The 23,102-nt window shown below is 45.2% G+C and overlaps 1 protein-coding gene across 4 annotated transcripts in view; it reads right to left on the reverse strand.

Annotated features, from left to right (window-relative positions):
- Window positions 1–23,102, reverse strand: part of EPHB1 (EPH receptor B1) — a 278,858-nt gene that overhangs the window by 209,011 nt on the left and 46,745 nt on the right. For 3 of the 4 annotated variants that reach the window (XM_088473838.1, XM_088473840.1, XM_088473836.1), the window contains exons 2-3: window positions 6,087–6,134; window positions 3,318–3,382 (exon numbers count right to left, since the gene is read on the reverse strand). In XM_088473838.1, the coding sequence (XP_088329964.1) occupies window positions 3,318–3,382; window positions 6,087–6,132 (111 nt within the window). In that variant the 5' untranslated portion in view covers window positions 6,133–6,134. The remainder of the gene's footprint in view (window positions 1–3,317; window positions 3,383–6,086; window positions 6,135–23,102) is intronic. The other variant, XM_088473837.1, reaches the window with a different exon arrangement.

The following is a 23,102-nucleotide window of genomic DNA, read 5'->3' on the forward strand; positions in this document are numbered from 1 at the left end:
CTCAGTGTCCTGAAAAATGCCGTTGTACACAATGTCCACTTAACCACGGACATGTGGACAAGTGGAACAGGGCAGACTAAGGACTATATGACTGTGACAGCCCACTGGGTAGATGTATCACCTTACGCAGCAACAGCAGCAGCGTCACCAGTAGCAGCATCTCAGAAACGCCAGCTCGTTACAAGGCAGGCTACGCTGTGTATCACCGGTTTCAGTAAGAGGCACACCGCCGACAACCTCTTAGAGAAACTGAGGGAAATCATCGCCCAGTGGCTTACCCCACTTAGACTCTCCTGGGGATTTGTGATATCTGACAACGCCACCAATATTGTGCGGGCATTACATCTGGGCAAATTCCAGCACGTCCCATGTTTTGCTCACACAATAAACTTGGTGGTGCAGAATTTTCTGAAAAGCGACAGGGGCGTGCAGGAGACGCTTTGGGTGGCCCGAAAAATTTCTGGCCACTTTCGCCATTCAGCGACTGCGTGCCGAAGACTGGAGCGCCAGCAAACACTCTTGAACCTGCCCCGCCATCACCTGAAGCAAGAGGTTGTGACGCGGTGGAACTCAACCCTCTATATGCTTCAGAGGATGGAGGAGCAGCAAAAGGCCATACAAGCCTATACATCCACCTATGACATAGGCAAAGGAGGGGGTATGCACCTGACTCAAGCACAGTGGAGAATGATTTCCGTGTTGTGCAAGGTTCTTCAGCCCTTCGAACTTGCCACACGTGAAGTCAGTTCAGACACTGCCAGCTTGAGTCAGGTCATTCCCCTCATCAGGCTTTTGCAGAAGCAGCTGGAGAAAGTGAAGGAGGAGCTAAGACGGAGCGATTCCGCTCGGCATGTGGGACTTGTGGATGAAGCCCTTCATTCGCTTTGCCAGGATTCCAGGGTGGTCAATCTGTTGAAATCAGACCACTACATTTTGGCCACCGTGCTCGATCCTAGGTTTAAAGCCTATGTGGTGTCTCTCTTTCCGGCCGACACAAGCCTGCAGAGGTGCAAAGACCTGCTGGTGAACACACTGTCAGCTGAAGCGGAACGTGACACGTCAACGGCTCCTTCTTCATTTTCTCCCGCAACTGGGGCTGCCAGGAAAAAACTTAGGTATCCTAAGCAACCCGCTGGCGGTGATGCAGGGCAGGCAGGACCAAGTTTGGACATCTGGTCCGGACTGAAGGACCTGGCAACAATTTCTGACATGTCTACTGTCACTGCATATGATACTGTCACCATTGACAGAATGGTGGAGGATTACATCGGTGACAGCATCCAAGTAGGCATGTCAGACAGTCCATACCTGTACTGGCAGGAAAAAGAGGCAATTTGGAGGCCCCTGTACAAACTGGCTCTATTTTACCTGAGTTGCCCCCCCTCCAGTGTGTACTCCGAAAGAGTGTTTAGTGCAGCCGGGAACCTTGTCAGCGAAAGGCGTAGGAGGTTGCTTCCACAGAATGTGGAGAAGATGATGTTCATCAAAATGAATTATCAGCTCTTCCAGGGAGACCAGCCTCCAGAACGTACAGAGGGACCTGTGGTGGTGGATTCAAGTGGGGACGAGTTAATACTTTGTGAGGATGAGGATGTACACACTGAAGAGGGTGAGGAATCGGTGGATGAGGAGGATGAGGATGACATCTTGCCTCCGTAGAGCCAGTTTGTGCAGGGACACATTAATTGCCAGCTTGTTTTGTGGGGGCCCAAACGAACCAATCATTTCAGCCACAGTTGTGTGGCAGACCCTGGCGCTGAAATGATTGATTTGTTAAAGTGTGCATGTCCTGTTTATACAACATAAGGGTGGGTGGGAGGGCCCAAGGACAATTCCATCTTGCACCTCTTTTTTTCTTTGCATTATGTACAGTTTGGGGCCTAGTTTTTCTAACTGCCATCCTGTCTGCCACTGCAGTGTCACTCCTAGATGGGTCACGTGTTTGTGCCGCCCACTCGTGTCGCTTAGCATAGTCATCCAGCTACCTCGGTGCAACCTTTTGGACATAAAAACACTATTGTGAGGTGTGAGGTGTTCAGAATAGACTGGAAATGAGTGGAAATTAAGGTTATTGAGGTTAATAATAGCATAGGAGCAGAAAAACCTACAAATTCTGTGATTTTAGCTGTTTTTATGCTTTTTTTCAAAAAAATACAGATCCAAAACACAAAACCCAGAACCCAAAACACGGAAGGGTGGTTTTGGCAAAACCAATCCAGATCCAAAACACGAAGAAAGATCCAGATCCAAAACCAAAACACAAAACACGAAAAGTGGCCGGTGCACACCCCTAGTTCAAATACAAAAATGTTTGATAGATATTGAAATATAAATACTACAGTATATATTATAGATATTGTAATATACGTGCAATACTGTATATCAATATAAATAACAACGCTAGGAAATAGAATATAAAACATTCATTTAAAATCACTAAAAATAGATGCACGTGAAAAATAAATATTAAATATTCCAATAAAATTGGCTAAATAAAATAATGTACATATACAATCTGAAAACTGAACTGTACGTACATTAAATATATCTATAAAAGAGCGATACATTTTAACTGTAAGTAAAGGGTAAACTTATTCCTCCAAAGGCTGCATATTAATTATTTTACACATTTAGACAAACTCACTTTATATAGTCCCATACCGCAGCCAACATTTAGAAAGTTGAATTTAAAATGTCGGCACCATTATATCAACATGGTCTTAATGTCGACATTCAAGATTTTTATGTTTTGCTGGGCTGCTGACTATGAGAAGCAAATGTTACAAGATGAAATTTATACTGGAATGGCTCCAGGTTTAATGGTCTGGATGACTTATTATAATAGTTACTTGTGTTGAGAAGTAAGAATTCCCTGTTCAAACAGTTGTACCCTATAGACCAGGGGTGGGGAACCTTTATTCTGCTGAGGGCCATTTTGATATATTTAACATTATTTGCGGGGCTGGTGCATCATGCCATGCCCCCACAGTGTGACATCACATGGGGATGGGGCCACAATCGCCGGTGATTACAGCAGTACTAGGAGCATCAAGAGGATGCTCCGGGGAGCTTTAAGGGCAGCAGTGTGACCGTCTGAATCGTCCTAAAGACGCTCCAGGCAGCACTGCTGCATAGATTCTGGCTGCAGGATACCATTCTAGGCACCCTGCTAGCCAGGTGAGGCTAGCAGAAAAAAGCTCAGAGGGCCAGACCAAATGATTCCGCAGGCCTTATACGGCCCCCGGGCCTGAGGTTCCCCGTCCCTGCTATAGACTATTGCATTTGGTAAAATAAATGAATACGATCAAAATACCAACCCCTTCTGGCGGATATGCCACCCATCCCAGGTCTCCGAGAGCCGACATAGAGTCCAGCAAGGTTACTAGAAGAAAGAAAATACGGATTGGTTAGTGCTGTGGTATCCAGACAATGAGAGACATGTAGATGACAGACACATGCACACACACCAAACTGACTAATGTATATACAGTTAGTGTGTGACCAACAGGCACATGGTACAAGGGTGGATGTGTCAGAGATATACATTCTAATCAAGTCCAGAGATAAAAATGGAAATTTGGTGACAAAATTGCAAAGGGTTTGTTCTAGAGTATCACTTCTGTATTCCACATGATTTTATAATTGTAGAATATGGTATAAATTATTTTACAATATTTCCCTTTTTAAACTGCAATCATTGACAATTAGAGATTGTAAAGATGTATGTGTATGACTATATTTTTGCTCCATACTGTTACTCCAAGCACAGAAAAAGTAGGCTATTCAAAGCCTGAAAGACGCCTGCTGCAAGCCCAGCAATTATGACCTGTCGTTCAATACATGAGCACATGACCCGGCTGCCATATCCATACTTGTCTGGATAAACTACACCATCTCAGTGACAACTGTATAGCCCAACATTCTCAGCCTGGAGATAGATAGATAGATAGATAGATAGATAGATAGATAGATAGATAGATAGATAGATATTTTTTCCTCTATAAGTGCAGCTCCTCCATCACTTATTCTTAAGAGATACTATATAAGCACGTTGTACCTTGGATAGTGAATTGCTGATACCTGTAAATAGTTCCTAGCAGCCAGCTAACAGCACCTTTAGATGACCTCCATAGGTAGCTGATCAGCTTATAATTTAAGATGAAACATGCAAGGGAAATGTCAGGGAAAAAAAGTTCATTCTTCAGCGGGAATAATATTAGGCGGATAAAATATCCGTTACAGTATGTGACAAATCCCAAAGTAGCTCATTTTAACTTCCTTATTGTCTATGTGTGATGGAACTAGGGGTTTCCAAAGCGGGTAAGACTGTCTATTACAGTGTTTTCCAACTTCAGTCCCCGGGGACCTCTAACAGTGCATGTTTTCCAGGTCTCCTAATTAATTCACAGGTGTATTCATTAAACATTTTAAAAGATCCACAGATGGTGTTAATTATATCAATTGTGATACGGAGATCTGGAAAACATGCATTGTTAGGGCAGTGCCTGGTTAGCCAATAGGCTGATCAAGCTGCAGCATATGGAGCTTGGATTTTGGGGGCGCAGCAGGCAAAATCCTTTGTATAATGAGGAGTCTAGTAGATCTCACTAATCCTCAACTTTCAGTAGCCCTTTAAACCACAGCATCCTGTTGTCTGCATATCTACGCCCTAAACCATTGCTCCGAGCATTGATTCACAAAGAGTTTGACAGTCAGGGACCATTTGTGGGGGAATGGGTATGAAATACCGCCGTCCGCATGGCCGGCGGTTCCATTCCCGTCAGCGGCAGGCCGACATCAGCAGAGTTCCGAGCAGCAGAAGCCCGACTGCACTGGAAATCCCGATCGTGGATAGGTGAGGATCTACTAACCTAACCCCCCTAACCCTAACCCTCCTTAGGGGTGCCTAACCCTAACTTCCCCGCCAAGTGCCTAACCCTAATCCCCCCTCTAAGTGCCTAACCCTAACCACCCCCTTCCCCGCTGCCTAAACCTGGGGGGGTGCCTAACCCTAAGTCCCCCCCGGGGGTGCCTAACCCTCCCTCCCCCTAGCCTAACCCTCCCGGGGGGATGCCTAACCCTAAGTCCCCCCCGAGAGCCCTAAACCTAACCCTCCCCGCCACGGCTGTCCGCTCGCGGCGCCCGGCTTCACTACGATCGGGATGCCGGGCGCCGGGCTCCTGGCGTCGGGGAAATGCGGGCGTCTACATCTAGACGCCCGGCATTTCACCCTTGCCGGGATATGACAGTCGGGAAGCCGGCTGCCGGTATTTAGGCAGTCGGCTTCCCGATTGCTTCCCGTCGTGGCCAGCAACGTGGGGTGGCAACTCAAACACAGGTGTGTTGCGACCATTTTGGGGGTGTGTTGCAACCTGTGACGGCGATTGTTAAGGCTCCGGCATCAGTTGCATCGACCATTGTGTGCGATCATAGGGTTACTCAGAAATCTGATGATCGTCCGATGGTTGCGTCCTCGTACGCAAGCGGCGGATCTGCAATGCCGCTGGTGGGAGGCTCAATACAAATCCCAACAGCTGCAACATTTGCATATTTTTGATCAACCGATGCGTACAAAGTCGCGGTCACTTCAGGATTTGTGACTGTCTCAGAATCAGTCCTTTTATACTCAAGAATAGCCCTATAACATACAAAATGTATATTTTTATCACTTTAACCCAAAAGAAGCCTTCCCATTATAAAATGGCATGCCTCATTTTCCTGCCACACGCTATATCCGCACAGTCTTGGCTCCTGGACCTGATGTCTCTTCATTGATTATAAGTACAGTTTTTGTAATGCGGGGATGTAAATGAAAGTTCAATATTAAAATGCCACATAAACTTACATACACTCTACCAGTCCCATTCCATGAAATGCTGGTTTCTTCTTCTATAGCAAAAGACATTATTGTGCCGTTACACCACTAATCTACAAATGCATACAACTAAATTGTGCATTAAATGAAGTAATGAAAATGGACACAGATAAACAAAACCTAGGTAGTTTCCCATGAGGCTTTGTTTTGGTGATTGCAACGATGGTCACATGACACTTTGTGATACTGTATCTCCACAAGTGCCTCTCACCTGTACATGATGTAAGAACACAGGGGTGTAGTGCATCAGACGTCATTACTGTATTAAGAAAAACAAAGAGATGTCATTTGCCTACAAAGTGTCAGCAGGAGAGGATGATAATACACGCCTCAAGATTTAATACTTATTTATATACATCCAGAGCTGGATGCCATTTTACACCAGACTGACCCAGATGAAACAAGATGGAGTCCAGACCAGGAAGTAGTTCAGACCATTCTGCTACCCGTAAGGACTAGAGACTGGTCTATGCAATCCCACAGTGATATACAAACAGCCACCAGCACACTGTAATCCCCAAACAGTACAGTACCTGGGGTTTTCCAATATATAGACCAAAAATAAAATTTGAAACATTATGATTGGATGAGAATATAATCAGACATGCTTAATAAGCCTTCACAGATATTACATCTATGTGTGGTGATGCACTGAGCTACCATGTCCTTAATTGGGAGATATGTGAAGGAGGAGTGATAAAGAACATTATAGTGATACAGTAAAGCTCTTCCTAATGTCAGTGATCCCTATGTTTGATCCATGATTTTAAAAGCTCATACAAATGCAGATAAGTATTCAACCGTATCTGTAATTCTGCCGTTGGGGTGATGCGCCACTGAGTTTAAAACTGGTCACATAAACTGCCAAATCAATAGCATTTAACCTGATATTGAAGGATATGTCCCCCCCCCCCCCAAAAAAAAAGAAAAAATAAATAAATAATGCAGTGCCCAAATAATATAATATTTTCATTGCAATCGATCAGATCATTATCAATCATACAATTAGGCCGATGCTCACAGCAACTCAACAAATTCTAGTTATAATATACAGTACCTAGCAGATAATAGCTAGAAACTGATATAGGCAACATTTCCACTTCTAAAACCCTGCACTTTAGTAAATATACCCCTATGTCGTGTTGTAAATACAACAGACAGCTATTTGCAAATATGAATTAGGGTTAGCTGTGCATCGTATGTTACTCTTGCATGGTTTATTCACCTTTTATGGAAAAATCAATTGAAAAGGAGTCCAACATGTACTGCATATGGGTATATTTCCCCTCCATGTTTACAGTGACATTAATGCTAGACCTTGTTCTACTCTGGACTGACCTTTGTTACCAGTGTGCCATTTATTTCCATGTGAGAATCGGCAAACAAAAGGAACTAAAGATAGAGACACAAGACCAGATATATATTTCTTATATAAAACTGAAAAATAAACAGCACTTTTTACTCCAGTTTTCCCAAATGTCCACCCACGGTGCAGAGAATACAGGCCCTGTTTCAGAGCCGGATGCTCTGAATCAGGGCCTTTTTAATTTTTTTCTGTGCGGCCTCCTGGCCCCACTTGTGATGTCAGTGGAGAGCTTCCGGCTGTTAGAGCCGAAAGCTCTCTGGGGCTTGCGGTCACGAGACCCTACCACAAGGGTCTCGTTGCAAGCCCTGGCCGCGCTCTATAGCTGTGGGTGGTCACCCACAGCTATGCGAGCAGCCAGGAGGCCGCACAGAAAAAAATTAAAAAGGCCCTGATTCAGAGCATGGGAACGCCTCCGTTTGGGCAGCCACCCCCCCCCCGGCCCGCCCACCAAAGGGGGCGAGCTGTCACTCAACATCGACAGCTTGCCCCCTTTGTTGCGAGACCCGGAGCGATGGAGTGCCCGTCGCTATCCGGGTCTCGCGCATGCACACGTCGGAGCCGACTCCGTCGTGCGCATGCGCTCTGGGCCACCATCGACCCGGTTGCGAGCGCTCAGCGCTTGCGGCCCGCGTCTGGATCAGGCCCACAGTACTATATCAAAGTGCAAGGACAAGTGAGCTTGGGCAGTCAGCACCATGAGCTTGGGAAGCACAATGGCTCTCACAGCCCTGAAGTTATGGGTTAGATTCGGAACAGGGTCCTATTTGTATGGAGTTTGTATGTTCTCCCTGTGTTTGAATTGGTTTCCTCTCACAATTTTAAGACATACTGGTAATGTAATTGGCTTCTGACAAAATTAACCCTGGTGTATGTCCATGTGGGAAAAAGTATAGTTTGTAAGATCCACTTGGAATTGCCCTGATGTGAACGATTAAATATTCACCATAAAGTGATGCGTAACATGCAGGCACTACAATATATAAAAACTGTTAATAAAATAATAATGGCTTAACCAGTGTATTTCAAGGAACACATCTAATTCTCTGCTCTCAGGAGATGTCTGCACTGTATAGAAGTGTGCCAAGATGTGGGACAGGTTTAAAAATCTGAGGAGGCAAAGGAGTGAATATCACATCAATGTCCAACTTCCAACTATGTAACCAGCAATCCTTTCATTCTATTAAACTTCTGTTTTTTCCTGAACTTTGCACTCATGAGAGAACATTTCCACCACTTTGTCATCATGTCCACATAATGAAATCTTATTATTACAATGCTCTAGGTACACTGATGCTTTTACTCTATGCTCAGTAAGGAATACCTATTCTCCACTTAATGCTTCCCATCACTTTATCTTAGCTCCTGCTCCTCCATATACACATTGCTTGTTGCAATGTGCGGGCACTATGACACAAAGATGATTATGTGTTGGAGGTGGAGAGGGCTACTGCGCATGCTCCATACTTAGGTTCCTACAGGGATGCTTGAAACCTCTATCCAAGATTACTGCGCATGTGCGACACCATCTTGTCACTGTGTTAGAGTGCAACGGTGGAAGATGGATGTCTTCCATTTAGCTCCAGAAAGTCCTGCGACTACTGCCATTTTACACCGCCAGAGAACTGCTACCATCTGCATCCTGCACCTTTACCCTGATACAATCACCAGCTGGTGACCTGTATACACCGCTCAAGCTCCGCCCCATGCAACAAGTCCTATGTATGCATACCTGTGAGTACGGCTGTACAATCGGGATGGGTACAGGATGCCAGCGCTCAGGATCCCGGCGGTCAGTATCCTGACGCCGGCATCCCAACAGGGATAGGATACTGACACTTGTCGGTAGGTATCCAAACCTCCTCTTCCTACCCCTCCCTCCCCGTTGCCTGAACCTAACCTCCCCCCTAGTGCCTAAACCTAACCCTCCCCCTAGTGCCTAAAGGTGCCCACACACATAGCGATCTGCACACGATGAGCCGATGTGTACAATTTGTGTATGATTTCCCTTGAAACTCTCCCCAGCAGCTCTGCACACGATCTGCACACGATTTGGTGTCCAATCTTCAAATGATCTCTCCTGCATCCAGACTTTCACAGTGCATCGCCTCCTAGATTGTCAGATCTGCCCTACTGCATGGCAGATCTGAAGATGTGATGTACGACCAGCGGGGACGCGCATCGCATCGCATCGCATCGTGAGTGGGGACTCACATTTTACTCTCAATTTGGCATATTTTATACGATCTGTCGTTCCAATGTGTCGGAATCGGCCAGATCGGGTAAAATATCTCTGTGTGTGTGGCCAGCTTAAACTTAACCCTCCCCCAAACCCCGTTACTTACCTTTGGGATGCCGGCGCCGGGATTCTGCCAGATGTTGGGATTCCGGAGCCAGTATTCTAAGCGCCGGCATCCCCTGTGTCGGGATACTGTACAATATCCCGTACAAGCACATTGCTAATAAATAAACCACCCACTGGTTAAGTCCTATGGTTCCTCTGTGTTCCTGGAAGGAAAGCTGAGCCATCTATCATTATTTCTTTAGTTGTACCCAGCAGTTTAGTGTCCTGGATCATTCACAGTTGATATAATTGTATAGGCCCAAAACTTTATTAACCCCTGTAATAACACCAGTTAGTCTGTTCTAATGTAATGTCAGACAAGAGTAATCAACAAGCAGAGGGCACAATCATCTAGCAGACTTGTAAATCTCAGATATGCACATATGCGTAAAGCATTGTAAAAACCTAGCACTACAAATGCAAAGGCATCTACATGACTCCACAGTGAGGCAAAATTACTTTTGCATTCAAACACACTGCATTGTACAATCATGAACCAGACATTTATCAGTACAAATACAGCAACACAATTGCATTCTGTGATATGCTGTACATGGGCTAAGTGGAATAAGTACACCTTGTCTTTATTACAAGTGCACAGGATGGACAAAAGGAAAGAATCTAGAATCCATGATTTAGTTAGTAAAACCTACAGGCCAACAGGTTCTTTGAAGGAGCCACCAATTCACTTCTGTAGACACGGCTCTCAAAAGTTGGATGCCAGCAGAATTTTTGTTCTCTAACTGGCTCCAGCGACTTCCCCAGCCTTGCCGTCTCCTTTTTGAAACACATTTATTTTAAAGCGTCTCATGGCAGCCATCTATTAATAAATCTGAAAAATGATATATGAATAATACATATGAATTTATATCGGTTCTAGATCTGCAGTGTTTGGTGACTGGGAGCTGCAATGATGTCTCTGAAGTGGGTGACACTATGCTGCATTTGTTGAGATCAAAGGAAATTCTAGAACAAGGGAACGCCTCTGTACGGTTTAGGTTTTTTAATACTTGATTTTTAAACTGGTAAAACAGAGGGTTAAATGTCCACTTTGCAGATGGATCATGAGTGTTTTCAAATTGCGCATCCTTTGTAGCTGCTGCTCAGTGGCATCTCTGCGGGCAGCTGAATGGGCATAACAGGGCGATCACACGAAGACTAAGTAGGGCCGTGAAGACGGCAATGCGGGCTATGCAGAGATGTGTATACGCAGAGCTCACCCTGAATACAGATGAGTCTCTTGCACCAAGGATAGGGCTGGTGTAAGTGTGCACTGACAATAATGGTGATGGAACCTAGCATACGGATAGGGGCAATGCGGTCGCATAGATGCGTAAAACTCCCCATATGGGCAATTATCCACATTTAGTATCATTGAGGCTGACTCCTGGGCAACTGTGATTCGGCCCTACTGTTGTTAACTTGTTAACAGGGTGACTTGTTTATTTAAGTGACCAGGAATGTGTGGTGAACTTTCACAAAAAAATATAGCATCACCCAGTTAACAACTGCTAAATTATTTTCTAGTAAACAGCCCTGTTCCCAGGAGTACATAATAAGTGAACTCGATTTCAATCACTTAAGGGTGCGCTTAGTAAAATCATTAATCATACATTAAAAAGAAAAAACAAAGCATAACATTAGACATAAAACGGATACAAAAATGATTGCAATCCACATATAATAAAGCATAGATGTTTCAAGAAACTACCCAGTCAAATAGTTGGTTAGAGCTATTTTGTGGGCGGCTGCTTTAGGTTTATCTGTATACATAGTGGACAACTTGACATTCTATTGCGCCTAGATTTTCTTTGTTTCAACTGTCCCCAGGAGGTATCACTAACTGTGGGTATGAGGAGAAGTGTTGTCCCACAGTTCTGTTCCAGATCAAGTCCCAGCTTATTATTTACAGTAGCTCTTTCTAGTTCGTTCCCTGCATATTTCTGAAGTAGAATATAACAAATACAGTCAAAATGGGCTCCACATGTCAGCATGAAGCCGCAGAGATGTTGTTGCAGTTTGCCTGAGACCTGGTCACAGTGATGTGTGCGCTACTGATACTGAGGCATAAAAGGTCTATGGCTCTTATGGAAAAGCTGGCTCCTCATACTCTAACAATGTCCCCAGGCACTGGGAGAAAAACGTGTCCTTTTCAGGTTACCCTGTGTGGGAGAATGCATGGCAATGATGTCCACATACTCTAATAGAAGTAATCAAAGGAATATAAAAGCGGAGATATCACTGCTCAAAACCAAGAGAGAGCAACCACTAGTGAACATAGAACTGGTACATTAGAAGTCATCCTCTCTCCAGCCACTGAAGATGCAGGGAACTCAAAAGACAACACAACAATTGCTGAAACAAATTGCATGATATTGGAAGATGAACAATATCAGAGAGGTCAGTTTACCTAATGGCACAGAGCAGACCTGGTCAACCTGTGGCTCTTCAGCTGTTGTGAAACTACAAGTCCCAGCATACCCTTCCACCGATCAGCTGGTAAAGCATGCTGGGACTGTAGTTTTACAACAGCTGGAGAGCCACAGGTTGGCCAGTCCTGATATAGTGGTTGCTCACCTGGAGACATGTATAACGGGATGTAGTCGGCATTCCGGCGTGCGGGATGCTGATGGTCTGAATACCGGCACCGAAATCCCGACAAGTTGGGATTCCGGCACCAGTATCCCGGCCGCCAGCATCCCAAAGGTAAGAATTGGGGTGTTAGGTTTAGGCAGTAGGGAGAGGGTTAGGGTTAAGCAACGGGTAGGGAATGTTAGGATTAGGGTGCGGGGAGGGGGAGGTTAGGTTTAGGCACTAGGGGGGAGGGTTAGGGTTAGGCACTTGGGAGGGTGGGTTAAGGTAGGGGTTAGAAAAATGCTAACTGTTGGTATTCTGAGCAGCGGCATCCCGACAGCCGGGATTTCATACCCAACCCTGTGTAACATTCTGGTTGCCAACTGAGCACTTTTCTCTCTACTGGCTGTTAAATTTCTCCACAGCATACTGTAATGTACAGTACCAGGCCTTTACCACTTGGCATACAGATAGCTTTGCAGTGCTCTAACCTTGTTAAACTAGAAGACCATGATACTCTACTGTCCATGATATTGCAATAGAAAAAAATCTGTCAAACTGACATATAAATAGCAAACTAATCTGGATGGACACAAAATAGTGTTGTAAAGCACCAGTTTAAATAATGGAAAGCCTGTAAGCTGCCTGCGATGGAAAGCTCAAGGCTGTATAGATAGAAGAGTTGGAATGTAAACTGCAAGCTACATATAACGCAGCCCATTACCATATTTCATGTCGGTGGTCCTCAAATCTCCTGCAATATTGTCTTGGCATGAATCGGTTACTTTTATACATATGAAAGCTATCTACTGCAAATCATTCTCAACAAGGGGGAACGTTAGGCAGGAATGCCCACTCTCTCCGCTACGCTGTGCTATGATTATAGAGAAACTGACAATTCTAATTAAGCAATACAAAGACCTTATCAGGTACTTTCTGTATAGAAGGGAAGCTTGGGACTAAAGTACTGAAGTAGGGATTCCTATGCTGAGGGGTGGTGTAGAAGTCACTGAATAAGGTCACAGATGTAGCCAGAGCAGAGGTCAGAAGTCTGTAGCCAAAGTGAGAATCAGAGAGCCATGAGGGTAGTCGGGGATAGCCGTGGTCTTGCACAAGGAATCAGAATGCAGGGAAATGCTGGATCACGGCTGAATGGAATACCGATCTCCAAGTTTGACTGGCAGATTTAAATACCCCAGGATACAAGGGACTATCTGCAGACAGGAAGTGGGCAGCAGGCTCAGGTATGTATGCTCCAAATTCATAGGAAACAACTTGTCTAGATTAAGAGTGGAAACAGACAGCTGCCGCGGTGGCTCCCTAGACATCTCCATTGTCCCATAGCCCTAAAGACCAGGGGCCAAGTCCAGTGTAGTTCGTCTGCAGTTTTACACTCGGATTATACAGCGGCCGTCATCATACTGTAGGTGAGTGAGACAGTAGATTGCGACAGATTGGAGTCTACTTAATGCTTGAGAAGGGGAGGAGACATATCCTTATGTGCTGATGCTGGGATTTTTGGCAGACTCTGGCCCCTCTTTATTTGTGAGATTTTCTGGATTTATGGCCATGAGTTCCCCTATACTGATAAAGATACAAACTTTCTTTAAATACCTGTCTGCATGTATACAATAACCTAGTTCAAACACATTAACCCTTTACATCCAGCCAATTACTTAGAGATTTGGGGATCAGGTTGCAGCATGGGTGAAGGTTATTGGGCGGTGGTGATAGGTTCAGACATGGAGACAGCCATTTCTTCTAGAGATCACATGATTCTTGAATTGATCTCCACACAATAACACTTTCTCCAGCTTGAGTAGGAAATGGTCAGATATTCGGTTATATGTCCTCTGTGATCAGAGGCACCCGTGGGCGTACTCTGACTATCCCTGCGGGGAATCCCGATGACTTAACTCCGGCGGGGGGGGGGGGGGGGGCAGCCCAGCATCGTCAGAGATGCTGGGTTGCCCCCGGAGACTGGGCTGTCAGCACTGACGGCTCCTTTTCTATGGCAGGAGCCAGTTGCTGCAGGACTAGAGAATGTCACACTGCAGCACCCGGCTCCTGTCACTGCACAGGAGCAGGCATTTTGGTGTCACCCACCCAGGCGCAGCCCGCACCCCCCGCATGACTCCACTGTCTGTGATCAGAAGCTACAGATTTTGCCTGTGATACATTTGGGCTACTTAAATCTGATCAACCAAAAGTGTGTCCTATGGGAATATCAAAATAATTGGTCCATGGAAACAATAAAAGCTTTTTTTTAGATTGAAGTTATTATATGCTAGAAAACAATTTGGGAGTAAACGGAAACCTACTGACACTGCAGGAATAGGTGATAGAAATGGCGCTGCGCACAGACCTCTGCCAATCAACTCCAACAGACCTATCCCAATAGGTCCAAAGATAAAATATGAAAAGAGGATGTGGAATAGAGTGGGGGCGCTGACTGTGTGTAAAGTCAAGGGGTACCAAAGAAAAAAATACTTATCTAAACAACATGGGATGGTTTCCTTCCCTTTTCACAACCGTATAAGTGATACTGGGTAGTCTTTTTAAGGGTCGTCCATCAAAATAGTTTCGTGTATATGAAATAAAATATACAAAAAAACGAAATGTGTAGATTCTTCTATTGCATCTCTATAATACTTGAAAAGGCAGGCCTGCCTTTTCAAGTACTATAGAAATGCAATAGAAGAATATACACATTTCGTGCGGCCGGTGCCATCGCACAAGACACCACAGGTCAGGGGGCGCTGTTGTGGCCTGTAAAATTTCAGTTTATTATCATTCTTGCTTGTAGCTTCCTCTTATTTATCCCCAGCATCTCCTGGCCTCTTCTATCTCTTCCCTGGCCCTTCCCCATGAAGCCATGGCCCCTTTTTGGGTGCATTATGTCCCTTTGAAAAATGAGGGGGGCGCCAATGCTCTTTCTGGCACAGGGCACCAAAAAGTCTAGTTACGGCTCTGCTGGTACCCCCAATAGCCTTAATCCGGCCCTGGTAATGGAAAAGGTTAATTAACTCTGTATTGCACCTGTATACTGTACATTGACATGTAGGAGGCTGTGCAGGTCAGATCTAATTGCCCTGGATGAGTCTCCAATGTCAGCCAAAGATCCTGGATAATAACATCTTGACCTCTGAAATATTTATACTAACAATATAGCCCGTGTGTTGCGTTATATTGTACTTATAATGAAAGATAAAGTAATTGAATAAAATATTTAGAAAAAAAAAATACATGCCATCCTAAATATAACAAAAATACCTTAAACCTTCTATCGGATGAGGTGTTGTCATGTGTGCAAACCACTTATCATACTAACATAAAATAAAGACACTGAGACGTGGATTTGGCAGATAACTTGATGGCGATTTATTGGAGCAATAATAATTATTATTTATTTAAGGATGTATGGTGGCAAAGAAAGGACGGCCAGAAATCAGCCAGATCTGCTATGCCCACACACAAACAACAAAAGGCATAGCAGGCGTAGATCGCCCAGAGTGCATACACATAACCATGTAACTCATATCATCAACAAAAGGTAACGCTCACCCCCATCTTGACTTCCCACCCGTTTAGGTGGTGATACTGCCCCCCGTTAGGTTGGTACAGCCAACTACCAGTCAACGAAGGGAGCGCCCTTAAATCATAATTGCACCCGGACTGGCGACCTGCCGTTCTTTCCCGCCACAGCAAGGTTCAGCTTATAGAACCGCCGCACCGCCACCATACCAAGTACTACCCCAATAACGCCAACTCCTCAAAAAGATCCCCAATAAACAATGACACACCCTCCTCTGTTAAATGAACTCCATCAGGTCTATACATATAACTAAATCGAAATTGAATGTTATTATGGTAAATGAAACGGCCATAATTGGCCATCACAAATTTGGCAACTGCGAAATTAAGTTTCTTCCTAGCTTCGTCATTAGCAGGAAAACTCCTAACCCCACGCCAGACCTGTCGAGGTACAATGCAAGACCAAATTAATTTACACAAGGGCCAGGCCGATAGCACCCTCGCCAAATCGTTGACAATATCAACTCGTAATTCTACAGTGGACCTCTGCCCTAAGTCGTTGCCTCCTAAATAAGCCACCAAAATACGTGGCCTACCAAAAAGCCTTGCATACTCTAACAGTTTAGGACAAAAGGAATGCCATCTCATACCTCTGGAACCTATGCAACGGACCCTAGCTGAATATTCAAAAATTGGAGCTTGATCTGAACTCAAACCTAGCAGCCCAGAAAATATATGAGTGGCCTATAACCCAAATGTCCTGCGTGTCAAAGAGCAATCCTAAAGGTGGAGGAAAGTAGTAAATAAAAAATTAGTAATTGTCATAAGACAATAAAATTTTATGGTGTATTAGTGGGATCTGATAGAACATAAGTGAGTATCTGCCAAAAAGAAAAATTTTCTATTGGTCGCCGACTTTACTATTTGAAGTGGCTGAGACAAACAGAAGACACAAAGGGGAAGAATGGGTGGGGGGGAATTGGGAAAAAACAGGTGAACTCGGCAAGAGGTAAAATAAAAACCTGCTGAGGGATGGACTATGGCCTAATTAAATGATTGAGAATAGCCGAATTGAATCCGTCAGTTCAGGTAAAAATTGTAAAATCCCTCAAGACTCCCATTGCCAGCAATGGCGAGTAGCTAATCCCGAGTAGGACGGACAGGGGTAACAGACAAGACAGGACAGTACATGAGACAAGACAAAAACCAGGCAAGCATAAAATATAAACGTAACCGGAACAGACTGTGAAATGACTTTAAACAAAGGGCCTTCATGCCTAGGTCGAATGTAACCTTTATAACTATCCGATTTCCAATGTCCTAGGGCCTTAATTTCTGATGCCGAGAAACCTGCAGCTGCTGCCGAAGTTGCGGCTCCGATCAGAAACAAGTGTGTACCAAAATCTTGAGGCGGGAGGCCTAAAACTGATACACACCTCTTCAAAAACCAACCAAACTGGTATTTGGTAAGCGGAGTCCTGTCCATATGCATGAGTCATGAACCAGGAACATCCGGCCGCAATAACTCATACCGCATAGCTAGTGCCATGGGGCAGATCTGTTCGTCCCTAGATGGACCCAACGAGATCCACCTACCCCTACCAGTCTGGTCGGTCTTCGACTGCCGAATCCTACAGAGAACAGACCTCTCACTGACCAGGATATCCGAGAGGAGCATGGCGGCATCAACCCATTTGGATGATGCCACCAGCTCCGATACCCTCAAGGTGCCGTGAAAAGCCTCCGAAAACACCACTTGAATCAGGACCGCCTCATACGCAGTAAGAGCCACTCCGAGAACCGCCCCTAATACTGCCGGAAGCAGATGAGCGTCCACAGGTCTCCTACGGTCAGCTACTGGCCGGGAGACCCGTGCCCAACCCTTTAAAGCCTTCACTATCAGAAAACTTTTAGTAAAGTCAGGTTGGCCCTTCAATTTACAATAAAATGCAATGCCCCCCAAAGAGCGCGCAACAGAAGCCCTGGATCTGCCAGCCAAACGGAGACTCCAAATAAAAGAAAGCATCGAACGATGCTGACTCTTACCTGCCTGTTTGCTGCTACGGGAATAATCTTCCCATTCATTCCATGCCTGCCGATATGCTCGCAACGTGGAGGGGGCTAAAGACTGTTCTGCTTAGCCCTCCATGCCGGCTCGATCACCTGCCAAACATAAGAGGGGCAAAGCACAACGTCAGCACCAGGGCCACAGATCGGGACCTAGCCCACTGGAAACGTGATAACGCATCGTCTATCTCATTCTCCACCCCAGGAACGTGTCTTGCCTTAAACATGATGTTACAGCGCAAACATGTGAGCCCAGCTGCGCTAGCAAGCGCAAAACCAGCAGGGAAGCCGCATGTTGCTGATTGTATCGCATGGACCATGCCCAGGTTGTCACACCTGATAATGATGCTGCGATTGCGTAACCATTCCCCCCAGATTTCCAAGGAAACCATTATGGGAAAGAGTTTGAGAAGGAGTAAGTCCTTAGTCAAACCCTTTCCCACCCATTCTTCCAGCCAACGGCCAACGCACCAGGAGCCATCAAGGTAACATCCGAACCCCGTGGTGCCTGCTGCGTCGGTGAACAGCTGCAGCTGCAAATTGTCAGCGGCTGGAGACATCCACAACCGAACGCCATTAAAATCCCGAAGAAACGAGACCCAGACAGAGAGGTCCTGCTTAATCTCTGAGGATAAACGTAGCAAATGTCTCGGTTAGTGACACCAGCCGTGGCCCTTTCCAATTTACGTGAAAAAGCTCTGCCCATTGGAATTACTTTACAGGCCCAGGAGGGATTGCGCCTGCCGCAGGGTAATTCTACTGGAAGCCGTGCATTCCGCTATGGCATTACTTGACAGGCTTATCGAGAGGAATGCGACAAGAACCCACCGAGGTACAGATCTCGATACCCAGGAATGACAAGGGGAAGGGCCCTCCGTTTTGTCCACAGCAACGGGAACTCCAAATGAAAAAACAGCGCTCGTAAAGAAAACAAAAGATAACTGCATCTGCCTGAACCGGAAGGGCCGACACACAGAAAGTCATCGAGATAGTGGGCTATTCCATGACTACCGCAAAAATTAAATAAATAAATTCCGCGCACCAGTGTAGGAAGGTGCTAAAATGCTCGAAAAACGCACAGGACACAGAACACCCCATAGGCAAGCATTTGTCTATGCAATATCCGTTGTCCAAGCTAAAAACCCATAAACTGGAATGACTCTGGGTGCAAAGGAAGTAGACGAAAAGCTGACTCAACATCTATCTTAGCCATCAGTGCGCCCGGACCATAACACCTAATGACGTCCAAAGCATCGTCAAAAGACTGGTACACCACCGAGGAAACCTCAACTGGTATGGCATAATTTACTGACGAGCCTGGCGGATAAGACAGATGTTGCATGAGCCCTTATTTTCCTGGAATTTTCTTGGGAACCACTTCCACCGGGGAATTCACAAGATCCCTAATGGGGGTTCTGCAAAAGGCCCAGCAATGCGCCTGCGCTAACCTCGCCAGCCACTTTTTCCCTAAGAATGTGAGGCAATTCAAAGGCAGACTTCAAATTTCTAGGCGAATATGTGTCGACATCCCTGCAAATAGGTAAACGAAAACCAAAACTGAAGCCTTTTAACGAAAATTCTGCGTCCTGCAGAACCGGGTACCAACTCAACCATTTTGCTATCGCTGTGACACGGACAGGGGATGGAACTTTACTTAGCACTTGTGCCTTTTGCTGGCTGTGCAGGCTGCTGCTGGGCACCCCCCTTGAAACACTTGGCAACTGGGTGATTGCCACCACATCGCAAGCAGAGGTGACGAAAACGACATTTTAATGTGGAATTATTAAAGGCGAAGCATTTTCCCCAGACGCCTGCTGTTAGCCCTGACGAACTGAACTAGCTGCTTTGCACGCGTTGTACCCCTCATAGGCAGGACGCGAAGGCTGCGTGACCTCCAGCAATGTATATTTGTCGAAGTAGGAGCATAGCTGAGAATGGAGCTTCCCGGTGATAGCTGCTTGGGGCAGTGATTGCAATAATAAGCTGTGCACCCTGTAGAAATTCACTGTAGCACATGTATTCTGTCTATTTTGTAAGTTAAATGCTCAGAATACAGTATATAATACAATCTCCTCTATTGGCTGATAATAATGATTCAAAGGAGATAAAAGCTAGATCTTAGGTGCTATAGATAAATAAAGCAGTGTCAAAGCCATTACCCCTTACTGTCATATAACGCATCACTAAAGCATTCTATTCCCCCAATGATACCTCAATGCCCAGCATAATACTGACACTGTTTGCTGCAACTGTTTTCTACCATTAAGAGGGCATAATCAGCACTTAGACCATCTATAAAATACATCATACGAATGTACTGAATGATATAATTCTGGCATATACAGGACCAGCAAACACAGTAAGTAATTATATGTAGAAGTAGGGCCATCCTGTCTGAGCTGAATCTTTTTATTTCATGTGCCGGCTCCTTTACAGATCATATGAGCAAGTTGGGGAATCTGGGAGAGGGCAGAAAAAGAAACCATGCACTGTCCTGGAAACAGATGCACAGATTGGTCCCCCTATGTACTGGATGGTGTATTATCCAGTATTAATAATTGATCCAATAGGTGATCCATATCAGTGCACCCCGTACAGTGCATGTTTTCCAGATCTAGTTGGTGCACAACAATATTCATTACTGGCTTTTTAACTTTTTCTACTGGCTGACACATTTAAAAGATCAACAGGGACTGTAGTGCTAGTTATTTCATTTGTGACACTGAGGGGATCCTAAAAAACATGCAACTTTAGTATTATATGCTATTTCTATTGTAGTCATCATGGTGTGGGCTGAGGGGGGGTTCAGGCAAGGCACTCATAAACCCCTCCTGCATTTGCCTATGGTGCTGGCCATTGCAGCCACAAAGATAATATTGACCAGGGGCATTAAGGACTAAAGGGAAGCACCCCTCCCCCACACTGGCACACCTTCCACAAAGCTGCTGCAGCCTGAGGGGGGATAGAACTATCAATAGGGGAACCACACCTGCAGCTCCTAATAACATGGGGACACTGTGGAGCCAGGGACCAGGGTCTGGGGAGGCTCATTACTAGGCAGGACATAGCTACACCCACCCCCAGCAGAACAAGAAATCAGAAAAGACACTGATTGAGGACAGAAAGGAAAAGTAAAAGCAATGATATGAAGTAAATGAAAAGAGACTAAATACAATAAGGAAAAGGAGGAGAGAAGAAGAGAAGAAGGAGAAGCACTGAGAGAGTTTTATTAAGGAAAATGACAACTGACAAAATGCACTTCCCTGTCCTGGAGGAATCTGGAACAAAGAGGCTTTGGCCCACACTTTTATCCCACTATATAATGTTCCTGTTACAAACCCGCCCCTGCTTGCCATAGGCTAACTCCCACAAGTAATTTGCATACATGCCTGCCCCCATCCTAGAGGTTTAAAACACCTCTTTTCTTATGCAATCTTTCAGTTTCTCTTACCTGTGTATAAATCACAACTACTGTAGAAATTAAGGTGGGGGTGAAGTACAAGATGATTTCCGACTGAAACATTTTTAAACAACAATCTGCTGCTCCCTAAGGACTGCTCAGGATCCTCTTATTTAGTCAGGCGGTTTATATAAAATGTTATCTCTTCTTTGTGTTCGTATTTCATTTGCTGTTTTACTTTAGCAGCTGCTGCCTGAATACAGCATGTGCCCAGGGTCTCACCACACTAAAGGTTACAAGTAATAGCAGACTGCTGTCAGTCACAGCATGTGTTTGCTTAAATAACAGACTACTATTGACTCTTCCACTTCATACATGTACATTTTCCGCATGCAGTAGCATTTTATCCTCTGCAGCAATGGTAATTTACACTTTCTCCTTGACCTTAAGCCTCAGATCTCTGGAGATCTCAGAGTTTAATAAGCTCCCCAGCTAGAGGCTAATTACAGAACAAATTGTTTGTTCAACAAAGTGTGAATCAAGGCAAACCTGGAACTATATATGACTTGCTCAGAATATACAAGCTCTGTTCCCCTTGTGGCTTCCCGTGTATAGTGATGGGAGCTGATGAAACAGCAACACATTTAGTAGATTAAACTTTAGCTCTACTAAGAGGTATATTTATCAAAGGGGATGTGCCCTATTGTCAGGGAACAGGTATAATCACAGCTGATTCAGTTTTTGCATGGGGAAGCCTAATTAACAAGTATTGCATACCTCCCGACATTGGAGAGGTTGGGAGCAAGACATTGTGGGGTATATTTACTAAAGTGCCCATAGCAACCAATCAGAATCTACTTAACATTTATCTAGTACTTTCTAGAACACAGGTTCTAAACTCGGTCCTCAGGACCCCAAGCAGTGCATGTTTTCCAGGCCTCCTCACAGAATCACAAGTGAAATAATTAGCTTCACCTGTGGATCTTTTAAAGGAATTGGTATGATTTACCGCCGGACAAGTCGGTTGTAATCCCGACAGCGGCTGCCCGACATGGGTGAAAATCCTGATCGTCCCCAGGTAAGTATTCACTAACCTAACCTCCCCCCTAACCCTCCTTCGGGGTGCCTAACCCTAACCTTCCCCCCAGTGCCTAACCTTAATCCTCCCTCTAAGTGCCTAAACCTAACCCCCCCTTCCCCGCCGCCTAAACCTAAGTCCCCCGGGGGGTGCATAACCCTAACCCTCCCTCCCCCTAGCCTAACCCTAACCTCCCGGGGGGGTGCCTAACCCTAAGTCCCCCCCGGGAGCCCTAAACCTACCCCCCCCCCCCCCCTGGGCTGTCCACGCTCGGCGCCCGGCATCACTTCGATTGGGATGCTGGGCACTGGTCTCCCGGCGTCGGTAAAATGACAGGCGTCTAGATTTAGACGCCTGTCAGTTAACCCTCACCGGGAAGCCGGCTGTCAGGATTAAGTCCGCCGGCTTCCCGACTGCATACCCTTTTAAATGTGTCAGTGAGTAATGAATGCACTTGTGCATCTGCTAGGTGACCTGGAATATGTGAATGTATATTTCGAATGTATATTTCGTAAGCCAAATAAGGTTAAAAACATATACATTTCTATCAGGAAACTGGCACCCGTAATTATACTATCTATATTGGATTCATCACACACTGGACCAAGAAGCTTTAATATTTTTTGTTTGCATTTTTACTTATTTTGGTCTATTGATGCTTTTGGAGTTTTCACTTTTTCAACTGGTGGTATATTGTACACACAACGTGGCTGATTAAGAGAACAATGGCTTTGTTGAGGCTATTAATTTAGCCATTCTGACGCTAGGGGACAGTCTTACATTCTCTGCATCTGAGAGAACACCTTAATGATGAGACTGAGGCATCACCTGCTGAACACCTTTACGGAGACTGGCTTTAACTCAAAA

The sequence above is a fragment of the Taudactylus pleione genome, unplaced genomic scaffold (assembly GCF_031769625.1).
Source record: "Taudactylus pleione unplaced genomic scaffold, aTauple2 ptg000142l, whole genome shotgun sequence".
NCBI classification, from domain to species: domain Eukaryota; kingdom Metazoa; phylum Chordata; class Amphibia; order Anura; family Myobatrachidae; genus Taudactylus; species Taudactylus pleione.